A 13,628-nucleotide genomic window follows, 5' to 3' on the forward strand; every position below is an offset into this window, starting at 1 on the left:
TTCCCAAAACTTTGGAGACCTCATTCTCAAAATCAGTCAATTAGTGGCTTGTGTAACAAGAGATGGGCACACAGTGCTGCTACCAGAGGTTCTTACAAGCACTAGTGTGTGCAATCACAGGAAATATTTCCAGAGAGGATTTCATGTCAGGGTAGAGACTTCATTTAAAAATCTCTTTATACTCCCCAGAGTGGCACATGAGGCCACAAAGATCCCTCTAGGCATGCAGAAGGAGGCTTCTTCCTATTCTGGAAATTATTCTCCCTCACTTTTTGTAAGATTTTCTAAACTAGCAAACCCCCAAAAGATCCCGAATCAGTATGAAAACCAGTAAGAGGGATTTTGGTATTTTTTTTCCTTTTATGCCTTTGATGAAATTTGGCTTTATTACTATTAAGTTTAGAACTGTTCACTAAAGAAAACATCTCATGGTCATGATCCTACAGGTCCTTGGACTGCATTTAGTGGGTATCCTAACTGGGAGTGAAAATTATCTATGGGGTGGGAATAAGAACTAGACCTTGATGTAATTGTCTGCTCTGACTTACAGCAAATCTAAAGACTTGCATATCATTCATCACAAAAACATGCAGGATCAAGAGAGGTGTGAATTTAGATGGTTCTTCGTTAAAAATGATCCTGAACACCCCAAGTGCCACTTACCTACAGCTTCCTTTTATCTCCTTGTTCTCGCTAGTAAAAGCACAGTAACTTGGTAACTGTACAATAGTGCTCACTAATGCAAAACTCAGTTCCCTACAACTTCCAAAATGCTGTCTTCAAACTGTGCTTCTGCCTGTAACATTAAAGCAACCTACGTAACCTGTATTAGTCTCAGTCCTGAAGGTTGTCTGGAAAGCAGTCTCCGCCCAAACAGAGATGTCACAAGAGCTAAGCACACCCTAATAAATCAGTCTCTAGCAAAACTGGCTACAATTTAAGATATTAAATCCTCAGAATCAAACAGTTCCTGCCAGAAACCCTTCAAGGATGTCAAGACAGCTATGCTGGTGACGTGGCATTCTCCTGAACAAGCCCTATCCATGGCACTTTAGCATTGCAAGGCCAGAAGAGCAGTAACTTTGTGCAGGACATATCAGTAGTGCATCATTGCTAAGATGATATACTACTGCTTCTTCCGTCACACGGATGGGCTGCCAAATTGCGCACAATTTATGTGCAGTAACAACCCCTTGCAGACCCTTTTGGTCAGTGCACAGATGCTGGTGGATGATTTTAGGCCCACCTCACCTTCAATTTGTCATCTCGTTTCATAATCCTTCACCAAGTCAATGCCTGCATGTGACTGTGCTGTGCTGCTCAGAGGAAAACGCTGCTGCTTTCCAAACATTCCTGCAAACTGAGCAGCAGGCTCAAACACTGCAAGTACCATCATCTAGCTTTAATGGATTTAGGATATATTTTTACTTTTTAAAAAGCAAGATATTTGAGAAAATGAACAACTATGATAGGCCTGCTTCACCTCCACATAATCCCTGGGTAAAACCAGACAAGCTGGAATAGCCATGGACTAATCTATCTTTCAGCAAACACCTATTCTGATTCCATGTGGTGTCAGAGACAGAGGCTGAGTCCATAAAATCCCTTTAGTTTAAACTCCTGTATGTATCAGTGAGAATTCTGCCTGAATAACGACTCACAGTGTAGAATAGGAAGAGGGATGAGGGGCTTTGCTTTGGGCCAGGAAAGATAAATGCCCATTTCTCTTCCACTTTTCAGCAAGACCTGAGGTCTCCCTGTTCTAGCACAGAGGCTACAGATCTTCCAGAATGCAATTACATTTGATAATGAACACCTCTACCGAACGATAAAATTCAAAACTACAAATGTCCAACAGGACTGTGTGCTCCTGAGCACTGCACTGGCCTCGACAAAGGACTCCCTCACACACAAACAGCATGACTTCATGGATCACACCATCTGCATGAGATTATGTTGAAAACATGAGCATTTCTGCCTAAAGCACTGAGACAGAGTAGGTAAAGAAATCTGCATTTTTACCAATAGCAGAGACAGGAGGATGGTAACTCTTAGTGGGGAAACAGACCCAGTTACTTTCATAGCCTTCACTACATGCTTTTTTCAGAGTTGCTTGTAAAAGCACTCAGGTCTATGTCCCCTCAGAAAAGGAGGGGCTCATAAAGCAGAAAGGCAGCTGCTCATTTTTGGTGTCCTTCATGATGCAGAGGGCCAGGCAGCACCCTGTCCGCTATGAGGAGGGGACATTGCTCCTCCCTTTACAGCTGCTGGACCTGTCAGGTGGGAGCTCCCACAGGATGACTGCAACGAGACAGGCAAGAAATGGGGGAACTACAGCAGGAGGGCAGACGATGGATTCCCAACAGCAAAATCCTCCTGCAGTAGGAGCAGACCAGTGGCTAAGCTGAAGAGACTATGCGAAGAACAAAAGCTTCTGTAGGGACTCACGGAATCTGTTCTGCCTGAAAAGTCATTAGAATGATTGGGACAGGAAGGAAAAACTGGAAAGAAGGACACATGCCCTGCAAGGACACTGTCACCTGGAGATAAACTTGTTTGCAAGTCATTCAATAATTGTGAAGTTTCCTACTTAAGTTCTCTTGTTCTATTTTATTGCTTTTGTGAGCTAGCAAGGTGATCTTGGGATTGAAAACACTTAACTTCTCTTGGTGGACTTTCTTCAAAAAGGAGAGAGGTATTTCCGTGTCACTGTTACAGCCAACTTGGGTCCCCATGACTGAGGGTCAGGATGGAGAGGATGACTACCTATCATGAGATATCTGCAAATGTTTCTATTTCCTGTTGGGATGCAAAAGGACAATTTAAGAAGGAATTTGACTGCTGCTTAAGACAGACAATGATTCCAAAGGCTAGGATGGATAACGCCCTGTAAAGCTCTACTAGTTTGCAGGAAGGTTAAGAAGTAATCCTATTACGTTATTCAAAAGTTAGAGTAGGCCCATACAGAAACCCTCAAAGTATTAAACACTATTAAGTCATTTATTTAAAAAGAAAGCCTTCTACCTATATAATTCCTGTATCAGCATGTGCACACAACTGCACAGAAGAGAACTTACCTCCAACACCTCAGCATCCTGGCCTTGTCAGTAAAAAATTTGGAGAAAACATGAAGGCTTACTGGTAATTGTTTCTCATGGATATAAAAAGGAAAAACAGAAATGAACTGGCCCATGGCTTGACTCAGGCTGTGTTGTACAGGGAGGTAGTGATAAAATCTGCAGCAATGTCAACAAGCAAAGGACTAACTGATTAAAAAAAAAAAGAAAACCTGGAGGGATGCTTTTTTACAAAATTAGATATATTTTCTGTAGTTGCCATTTCAAGTAAATGACTCAGCTGTTTTAATTAGTCTCTAAAAATACCAAGGGAAAAAAAATGAGGTCACATTACAGGCTCATCTCTTCTCTTATTTTCTGGTTGGAAAAAAAAACCCCAAACTTTTAACAATCCAGATTCTGAAGAAAGTGTTAAAAATTTCATTTTCCCCACACATTTTAAACAAGCTACCTTTGCTGTTCCTAGGATGTCTGTTACAATGCTGTCCTCTGCTATCCTGTCTTTCAAAGACGTGAACTACTGACTACTCTTGCTGTGTCTTTAGGAGATCTAGCTACTCAGCACCTGAGAAAATTAGATCTTGACTCAAGTCAATTTAATATCAGACAGAAGTGTTCGCTGCCAGCCTTGATGGTCCCAAACACCTATTTATCCATCTCACAGGTATATTACACCGAGTAGCAGTAGCAACACATGCAGATGGAATTTGACATGACCTACAGATGGCAGGGAAAGAAGAATTCACTCAGCCTGTCCCACTCAATCTGAGATTAAAAAGGTTTCCATGATAAAACACATTTTGCACCATAAGCACTCCCATGTTAATAATTAGGGGAAAAAACATTTCACTAAAGATGTTTAAGAAAGACAAAAGCGTTATAGTATGTACTTGTGTTTCAGAGCTGTTCCCTGTTCGAACTAGCAGGCTAAGTGTCAAAAGAAGGAGTGACATTCCCATAGTGTCTAAATTAAAATTTATTTAATATGAAAAAGTTTACAAATCCACCATGCAATCCACCATGTACTCAGTCTGGAACAAGTGAGGCTAAAGTATTACTTTGTGCTGCTTTACCCACAAAACTCTTCTGGCTACAGAGGTCTGAGTAGTTTACAAGTATTAACTAAGATTAGTTTTACTGAACCTATGTGAAGAATAAATGGAAGACACAGACAAAAGAAGAAATGCTGTCTTTCCATTCCAGTTCTCTAACCAGAAGACCATGCTTTCTTTCATAACAATTTCATACAGAACAAGTTATTTCATCCTACAAGTCAGCTAAGTGATTTGATTCAACTCTTCTACTCACAAAGGAAAAAAAATTATTTCTGAAAAACAAATAAACACGTGCCTTTTTGACTGTTTGATGCAGTTATTAGAACAGGCTTTATAAATTATTCTCAGTAGATTTAGAGTCAGAAGGAATGCTCTGCACCTATCTGACAGTGAAAATAGGGGCAGTGTCAGAGACATTTCAGACAGCTGATTTCTATCAAGCTTTTGCAATGATCTCCATCACTGTCATTCCTAGCTCCTCAATATTTTGCCCAGAGGAATAGGTCCTGCTAAGATCCTAGAGCTCTCCAAGGGGGACATACCCATTGCAAGCAAGTTAAACTTACTGAATCCATTAACATCCTGGCAGCTGGAAGAAAAAGCTTCTTCATTGTGAACAGCACTGAGTTTGGTAGAGGTCTTGTCAGAAGTAGCCACAGGACCCATCTCCCTCTGTGTGCTGGTCTGAGTCTCCTTCTGCTTCTTGGCTAGCTTCCTTTAGGGTATTTTGAAGAGGGGAGAAATCAAGGTCAGTTTTCCCTCATTAAAAACAAAACAATGAGAAAATATTTTGAAAACCACCATTATCCCACTTGGTCAGACATGCAGGGCATGTGTCAAACCGCAAGAGAGGAAACCCCACAGCTTTTTAATATAACTATTGTGGAGCACAATAACTATAGTGATACCAGTCTTTGAGCTTAGCCATCCCTCCCAATAACTTATCTTGCACAAACCTGCATCACCCCAGCAGTAGGAGTGCTACGTCATCCTTGAAGAGAGTGGCATACGTAAAGCCCCTGGAGCAGGTGCCAGCCACTCCAGGCAGAGCAGAGGGCATGGGATGAGGGCAGAGATCAGAACCACTCATGAGGAGGTAAATGGGACGTCTGCATCCATCCCATGGGGGCACCTGCACTGGGGATTTTCTTTGAGTGCTCAGGTGGAGAGTGCAATGTGACTCTGTGCAACCTGAGAGTTGGAGCAGGAGTTTTGCCCTGGCCCCAGCAATGAGGACAGCAGCATCTACTACGCTTTGACACACACCCAAACTGCAATGAGGATTGACAGTCAGTGAAGGGTGGAGCAAATTAAAGGTTGAAGTTATTTTAGAAATGTCCAAATACGCCTCTGTTCTGGGAAAATGGGTCTTTTCTTATTTTGAGGAGATGTCAAAAACATTGGCAAAGCAGAAACACTGCCTGCTCTGAAAACACTTACAAAGCCAAGGACATAAGAGGCTCCTCTTTTGCAAACACAGCTAATAAGAAGAAAATGGAGAGGAGCGGGAAAAGTGAGCTGCTAAGCTTCCACTGACATTTGACTGCCCTGTACTTCATTCATATCAGAGAGCAGAACAGTTTAAAAATGAATGTGTGACATTCTACAGCCCACACCTTGCAAAAATATCACACAAATCCCTAGCACCGGCAAAGAACTTTGCTTACACGACTTCCGTAGATAAGAAAATAAAACAAAATAAGAGGGAGAAAAACAGATTACTGTAAGAAGCAGCTTTAGTTTTCTTTTTTCCTTCAACTCAAAGAAAAAAAAAATCCTAACAACTAAATCATTTTGCAAAGAGGTTTTTCTTCATGGAAATGACATGCTTATGGTAAGTACCCTTCTTTTAAACTTCATTAGATTCTTAAAAGGATATTCCTTGCATCATATTCCAACAGGCTTTATTTATTCACAGCACACATCAGAGTGGCATTTACAAGCAAGTACAAGCACACAGCTGAGCCCCCGCTCTTCATGGGATGGGTAGCTAGGCCAGTTACACTCATGTGCAAGGAAGGGTCAAAGAGAATTTAAACCTTTGCCTATGTCTGTGGGAAATGGCTATTTTAAAGCAAGCTGACAATCCAGACCAGGAGAGCACAAATTTATTGAGAAATGCCCAATGTTTACTTTAAACTCGTGAACAAATACATCTGTTTCATCTGCTCAGCCAGTTGAGGTTCAGCCATTTACAGTCAGTGGTTTCAATTCAAACCCATAGCTATTCCCATTGGGTACATAGTAACAAAGTGCATATTTCGATCTCACAAAATCTCCATGGTGTATCCAGTTCTGCAGATGAAGATGCAAACAGGGGAACCATCCTTAAGTGATGAAGTAAAAAGCTGGTGTTTAACAATGTTAAAAACTTTGCTTCCAGTGTTCAGCAATGGTGGCACAGTCAGATTTATTTACTATGAGCTACAGCTGTGGGAGCCCCCTTTTTTGTGCTGTAGCACCTGAGGTAACAACAATAGTCTTGAAGTGTATTAACCCTGCTGTGCATTTATTTTAATCCTTTAGATTTGCTAATCATTCATGTGTATGTGAATTCTCTGGTAACAGGAATTAAAATTTCTCAGTGGGAAACACTAATCCAAAATGCAGAAATTCTTAATAACAAGCACTCTGGACTGCTGGGGTGAGCCATTACAGATGACCACTACTGATGGTTAAAAATGGTGAGTCAAAAGGGTTGACTTCTGTATTAAATCCCAATTAAATTATTTGTGGCAATAATAATCTGTAAGTCCCATTGCCTGGTATCTTTTCAGAAAGGCCAACAGTCTACGAAGACCTGGAATTGGCAAACTCATTTTCTCTTCCAGTGAATGAGCAATAACATTTCTGCATGTGCTAGGCAGGAAAAAAAAACCCCCAAACCCGAGCCCATTAATCCCCAAAGGCCTGCTTACAAAAGCCCTATGCAAAGCAGTTCTACCTGGTCCTGTAGAAGACAGAGAGGCCCCTAAAACATTGGCTTGAATGCCTAAAAAGAAAAGGTGACATGAGTTTAAAGTTCTCAATCTAACTCGCACACACAAACCAGGCTGCTCTCAGGTGGACCAGCTAACGCTTACACAAGTCAAAGAGAAGCCACACAGAAAATTGTTCTGCATCTGAAAACGCTACGATTTTCTTTCAACACCGTGTTACCTGATTCCACCTTTCTCCCTCTCTATTCCAAGAATGTAAAAATTCTTCATCTAAATTTAGAGGGAGAAGGAAGACTCTCTCTTTTGAGGATTTCAGAGCTAAGCTTGCCAGACACGTCAAGGGGCTCTCAGTTTCTAAATGTGCCTTTTCTGCCTTCACTATGTGTCTGGATAGAGTGGCAGCACAGGACTAAGCCTATTTGGTCCTTACCATCATTACAATTCATAGAAAAGATTATAAAATCAAATGACTAGCACATTCTAGAATGTTAGGGATGTGACTTAAACCCACAGCTAGGTAGAGGTTTATTTCCCAGCATGTCAAAATGCCTTTGGAATTGGAAAAGCATTTATCTGGAAATGCTGTTTCCAAAAATAGGGTACTTCAAGAGATCTCTGTGAATCACTGACAAGCTGCATCAGTGACACGGCTCCTGCTCTCCTTACTGACCAGCCTCCCCTAAACACAACAGCCGCAACACCCAGATGAAATTGCTATCAGTGCATTAGTGTCAATCACGGGCTGGCTGCAGGCTGCCGGCGCGTACCCAGCACAGTCTGTCACCAGGCACGGGGAAGACACTTTCTGTCTCATGCATTATGCAGCTGAAAAGGGGAAGAAACAAAGGACTGGGCAGATATTTGGAAGAAGAGTCCAATACAATCGACACAAGGTGAAGAGGCTGAAATGTCAAAATGTGAACAAAGTGATTTTAATGGCCATTTTGCATTTCAGGGTAAGGAAAATGTGCCAAGAAGCAAACAGGAGTCCATGGATGGGGGTTACTGGCTTGCCCTTTCCAGTTCAAGAGGGTTTGTAAATGAGGAGACGATCTTTACAAGCATTATACACACACAGGAGGGATGAGACAGAAAGATGCTCAAAGCGGAATAAAAAAATGAAACCAGCTGTATAATCAGGTAGTTGAAGCTAACCCAGCTAAAGCAAGGATAAGAACTATTGGCAGTGAACCTAAACTAAACTTAAATTTTGAAAAAAAAAAAAAAAGATGGAGATTTGATTCGGCTATTTTTGAAACTTCTACTCTTATCAGAGAATAGGTATAAAATGCTAAAGCACTATATTAAAATCGCAGGAGTTCCAGTTTAACAGCCAAGGAATGCAAACTTAGTATCAAGTACAAAGCATTTACTGCCTTGGGCATTAATCAGAGAGCTCAACCAATATTTTCAGTTAGATGTATCTGCAGGATCAGACTCCTGTTTTGCAGAGTTTTGGAGAAACTTCACGGATGATGTTTTAAAAGCAGCTTCAAACCCTTCTCTAACTTTTTATATCAATTTTACATGCATGAATGTTAAATCTGTAACTGCCACTCCTAAAGAGCTCTTGTACGTGTACGTTGACAGATTTAATTTTAGATGTTTCACAAGGATGGATTATATACACCATAATGTAGATTTGCATGCACAGGTAATTTAGACATTAAGTATAGATCACAGAAGTTAAACATGAAATTTCCTCCTACAGACAAGAATTGCCTATTGCCCTCATTTTCAATAAGCAATTTAAGAAAGCTACAAAACACAATTCCTTTCAGATATTTGTGCACAGCAGCCTGCTAGGAGTACACATATTATTTAGGATGAACTGCAGAAATTTAAGGCAGGCAGAGATCAGCCATGCAAATACCCAACTGGGAGCACTGGTTAAATAGCAGTTCTATTGAAAAGGATCTCTGTCCTTAAACCTGCAGTAGATCACAAACTCAGTTTGAAAGAACAGTTTAATGCTGGTGTAAAAATAAGGGAGGGATTATTCATGGCACTATGGTCTGCAAGCCACAGGTAATCCTTTGCTCTGACCAAGGATTGGTGAGGCCTCTGCTGCAATACTGCACTTCAAATAAGATGTGTGCCAGAGGGACACATAGAAAAGCAGAACAAGGAAGGTAAATCTAGAAAACATGACCTACAAGCAAAGGCCAAAGTAAATATGGATCTTTAATCTAGAGGAAAGAAAGTCAAATAGGGCTGATAGATCTTCAAACATATGAAAAGACACCACAGGGAAGCTGTTCTCCCTGTCTACAGGGGCTGGGGAAAAAGTAATGGGGCTATAGAAAAGGCAGTTCATTTTAAACTTTGGGAAAACTATATGCAGCAGAGACTGTCCATCTCTCAAGCTGACCGGGCAGGCAGGCTGTGAAATCTCGGTCACTAGAGGTCTTTAAAGAGGGAGCAAGAGGAATGAGAGTTAAAAGCAGCACAGCCTTCTGGCAGCCTGACGAGCGGGGTATCTCCTCCTGTGCTCCGATGGTCCTGCTCAAGACAGCAGTTCATCACATGCTCCCTTTGTGCAGACCATAACCTCAGCAGAGCTGAGAAATATTCCCCGTCCTAAGCACATATGCAGCTTACTGCTTCTTATAGCCACTATAAGGGCAAATCCTCCGCTTACAGGCAAGCATAGAGACAGCTTTACTTGCACTTTTTTAGTGCCTGCCACAGTGAAGGCAAGCTCAGTGCAGGTTAGTGCAGGAGCAGAGGGAATTCACCAGAGTAAACATGAAGCGACGAGCGAGGACCACCCGCACCCCTTTTACTTACAAAGCAAACATTACTTGACATGAGAAAGTGATGTGACGTAGATGTAAGTCAAAAGATGCTCTGAATCTGTGTGTATACAAACACAGGCCCTGGAAAAATGTAGGGCTGCACTCTCTAAGCTTTACTTGATCAAACTAACCACTATTTGTGGAGGACATTTACTTACAACCATAAAAATTTACACAAGACAGGTGCATATAAGAGCCATACAGTATAAGTATATACAGGTATACACAGCCAGCAAACACGGCCCCCTGCAAAGTTTAGGCTTGCAATCACCAGACAGGCATGTTCTAAATAAAATCTCACTTATTTTCTGGATTTTAATTATTTTTTTTTTAATTTGCTTTCATTAGACTGGCATAACCACTGATTCATGATTCTGTTTTTCCAGTATCTAATGAGAAAACCAGTTGATTCTTAAAATTCTGATTTAGCAAGCTGACCTGTGCAGGCAGATCCCACCATCCATGGAAATATATGGAGAAATTTATGTATGTATGTGGTTATACAGAGGTATGCCTATAAATAAAACATTGTTTATTTATTTTCCTATGTCCCACAGACAGTGGAAATAAGTTCAGCACAAACCCTGTTTTTTCAGAAAATGCAAGTATAAATTTAGCTTAATACCTTTGACAGAACCTCTCCCATGAAAAGAAACTCCTAGATGAAACCACTACAACAATTAAAATTGGTATGAAATTACAATAGGAGTTGAAGGGGCAATCATGTCCTCAGTACTCCAGCCAGTTCAGGGGAAAAGGAAAACAACATATTGGCCATTGAGTGCCCTTTTCTTATCAAAAACATTAAACCAAGTGCTTGTAACACATACATGAGTCTATGTATTTCCAGAAATACTTCTCTGGTCTGATATCACTCTTGATTAAATTTCATTCTTCAATCATTACCTAGCCCAGGAAAAAGAAATAAAACAAAACAAAACAAAAAACAACCCCCACAGAGAAAACATTTCTATTCCTTTTCCTGGTAAGGAAATCATAAAGCCTTGACATGGGTTTCTGCAGATGAAAATGGTGTTGCAGAAGAGGTGCCTGTCATTAAATGCAAAACCTCCTTTAAACCAGAGGAATTGCTGTCTGTGTTTTTCAGCTTTGGCTAGAAGAAACAAAAACTTTCAGATATGGATGGGTTGCTATCTTACATTGCACATTGTATCTTACAATGCATTAAACTTAACTGCAATGTGACAGAGCTAGCAATCCTGTAAAAACTTTAGACAACATTTGTATTGGTGTAAATACAGAGCAACTCCTCTGAAAAGGTTCCTGCATCACCCTGGTGACAGTGATGCAATGAGTGCACCTGGACAGGAACTCCTCATTCCTCATCCCTCTCCTCCCATCACAAAACAAAGTTCTTCCAAGGATCTCAAATTGTAAGCAACTAACTTTTAATGATGGGTAAACAAAATTTTGTCAATCCTGCATGATGACTTAGCAAGTTGGGAATAGAGGCCTCCTGGGTTTGTACTTCCACTTAAAGTGTGTTAAAGATCTTTATGGCCTTCTCTTTCAGCCACAGTACTATCCCTTCCTATATCTTGTTTTTTAATGAAGTCTTGCTATACAAAAATCCCACAACTATTTACCCGGTATGCACAAAATACACACAAAATAGCTGAAAGAGCTGCTCTTATAAATGAATATTTTTGACTGGTTTCACCAGAGCTGCAGGTACTCAACCATCTTACAGAATCAGATTTTGCAGTCCTGGATTGCAGCAGAACACAAGACAGGCCAAAGGCAGAACTCCAGTCTAGAGACTTCCACAATGCTTACGGCCTGTCTCTGCAAAAAATCAGTTACTCGTGATATATGTCTCCATGATTTTAATAGACTTATTATTAAGAACTGTTTAGAAGAGCTAGGGTTGGAGATTTTGGTCCCTAACAAGAAATGCCAGTACAGCTGATGACAAAGGGTTGAGGGGAATTATCTGAAAGCAGATGAGAATTACCCTAAGAAACACAACTTTGAAGTCCAGAAACTGAACCTAAAAATAAAGCGATGCAGCCCATATGGTCATATTTAAAGGTCTGCCAGCAGATCTATTTGAGAACCTGCTTTTCAACACTGGTAACTCATTCGACTGAATTTTGTTTCAGGACTAAAACATTCATTATGAGGTCATAGCACAGGAACAAATTCTATTTAAAAAATCTCTCTATATACATATCGCTGCTCTTATTTTCACAACATTTCAAATAAAATTAAATCAAACCTCTCTGCTCATAAGAGGCTGTAGCAATTTCTATAAGCTTTGGCTAAGAATTACACAGTCCTAAGCCATTTAAGATTTTTATCTGCAATCATAATGAAACATCCTATTTCATGTGAAATCTGAAACACTAAATTCAATAAACCTTCATCATATGCTCCTCTGTGGATGCTCCTGCTTTCTTCCTTCACTACTGGAGCATCCCTCTTACCTTGACTGTGTTCAGGGGAAAAAAAAAAAAACCCAACAGAGCTTGGTTCGGCCAGATCAGGGAACAGGACAAATGCCAATCTGAAAACAAATGCTGACATATACAGTCTGATGGTGGAAGTATTTATTGTGCGATGACTATTTATGTGTTACCTCTACCACAGTGATGTTCCAACTAGCAGACCTCATGCTTGGTGGCGTCCCTGGGACACCATAAGCACAGAGCTAAGAATGACTTCTCTGCAAAAAATGTTGGGTGCAGTACCAGGGACATATAGTTATATGATTTCTACATCCTGAGTTCAAATCTCCACTGAGTGCTTCAGTGGGGTGCTATGAACACATAAGCTTGCCTGATAATACCTTTGGCTTTTCTCTATTGCAATATGCTGCATGATGCACATCCACCTTACTACTTCTTATTGAAGCACTTGCTTCTGCTACTGCTGAAGCTCATTGAACCTCAGGCTTAGGAGACCTCCAGAGGTTTGTCTCTTCACTTTTCCTGAGTCGCGCTCCTGTTCCCTGAGAAAAACATTCTAGTATATTGATCCGCAGAAACCAAAGGGTTGACTTAGTGATATCCTTACTTTCTCTGTAGCAGAGCAATCCTCAGCTGACTGCTTAAAGCAATGTTACTGTGCATTGTAAAATGGGGTCACAAAGGGCTCAGAAGGTGATTCATGTTTTTAAATACACAAATCTTCGAATAAAAAACGCAAGGAACATTCTGACCACATAGTGCCTGCTGGAAGAAGACAACATTAGGATGGAAACCTGGGGACTGAATTTTTTAGGCAATGGTGCTGATGGGTCATAATGAAACAAAACCAGTAGAATAGTGAAGGTGGCACTTTTCTGACATTCATGAGAAATGTGCATGGAGAGGAGAGGTTGTAGCAAAAAATGCAGCTGGCTAGCAGCACCCGCACATTAAAACTGTCCCCTACTTTAACAGGTAGTTAAACTTCTCTTGAAATCTGAATACTTCAGGTCAAAGTCCATTCTTGGTGAACCAGTGTGAAGTCTAGGGGAAATGGAGTTAGTCTGCATTTACAATTATGTAACTGGGCAAAGTCAAGGCTCATTATGGTGTCTTGAGGCCCCTCACACACTTAGCAAGTGGGGAACATTCCTCTTTGAATTATTTTCTGATAGGTTGTCAAGAAGCAAAATCACTCCAATGGGTGGTACACAGGGATTCTCCTACTTAACTCCTTTGCCTTGTTCTTTGGATGCAAATCAACCTATATGGAAAAGAAGTCAACTTCCACTAAAAGGGCAGAGTATAAATGCATTTATTTAGCTGACCT

The 13,628-nt window shown here is 40.7% G+C and overlaps 1 protein-coding gene across 1 annotated transcript in view; it reads right to left on the minus strand.

The window, feature by feature from the left end:
• Positions 1 to 13,628, minus strand: part of PTPRT (protein tyrosine phosphatase receptor type T) — a 350,381-nt gene that overhangs the window by 49,863 nt on the left and 286,890 nt on the right. The window contains exons 16-17 of the mRNA XM_035900121.1: positions 7,077 to 7,124; positions 4,699 to 4,847 (exon numbers count right to left, since the gene is read on the minus strand). Of these exons, the coding sequence (XP_035756014.1) occupies positions 4,699 to 4,847; positions 7,077 to 7,124 (197 nt within the window). The remainder of the gene's footprint in view (positions 1 to 4,698; positions 4,848 to 7,076; positions 7,125 to 13,628) is intronic.

The sequence above is a fragment of the Egretta garzetta genome, unplaced genomic scaffold (genome assembly GCF_000687185.1).
Source record: "Egretta garzetta isolate BGI_Z169 unplaced genomic scaffold, ASM68718v1 scaffold178, whole genome shotgun sequence".
NCBI lineage: Eukaryota > Metazoa > Chordata > Aves > Pelecaniformes > Ardeidae > Egretta > Egretta garzetta.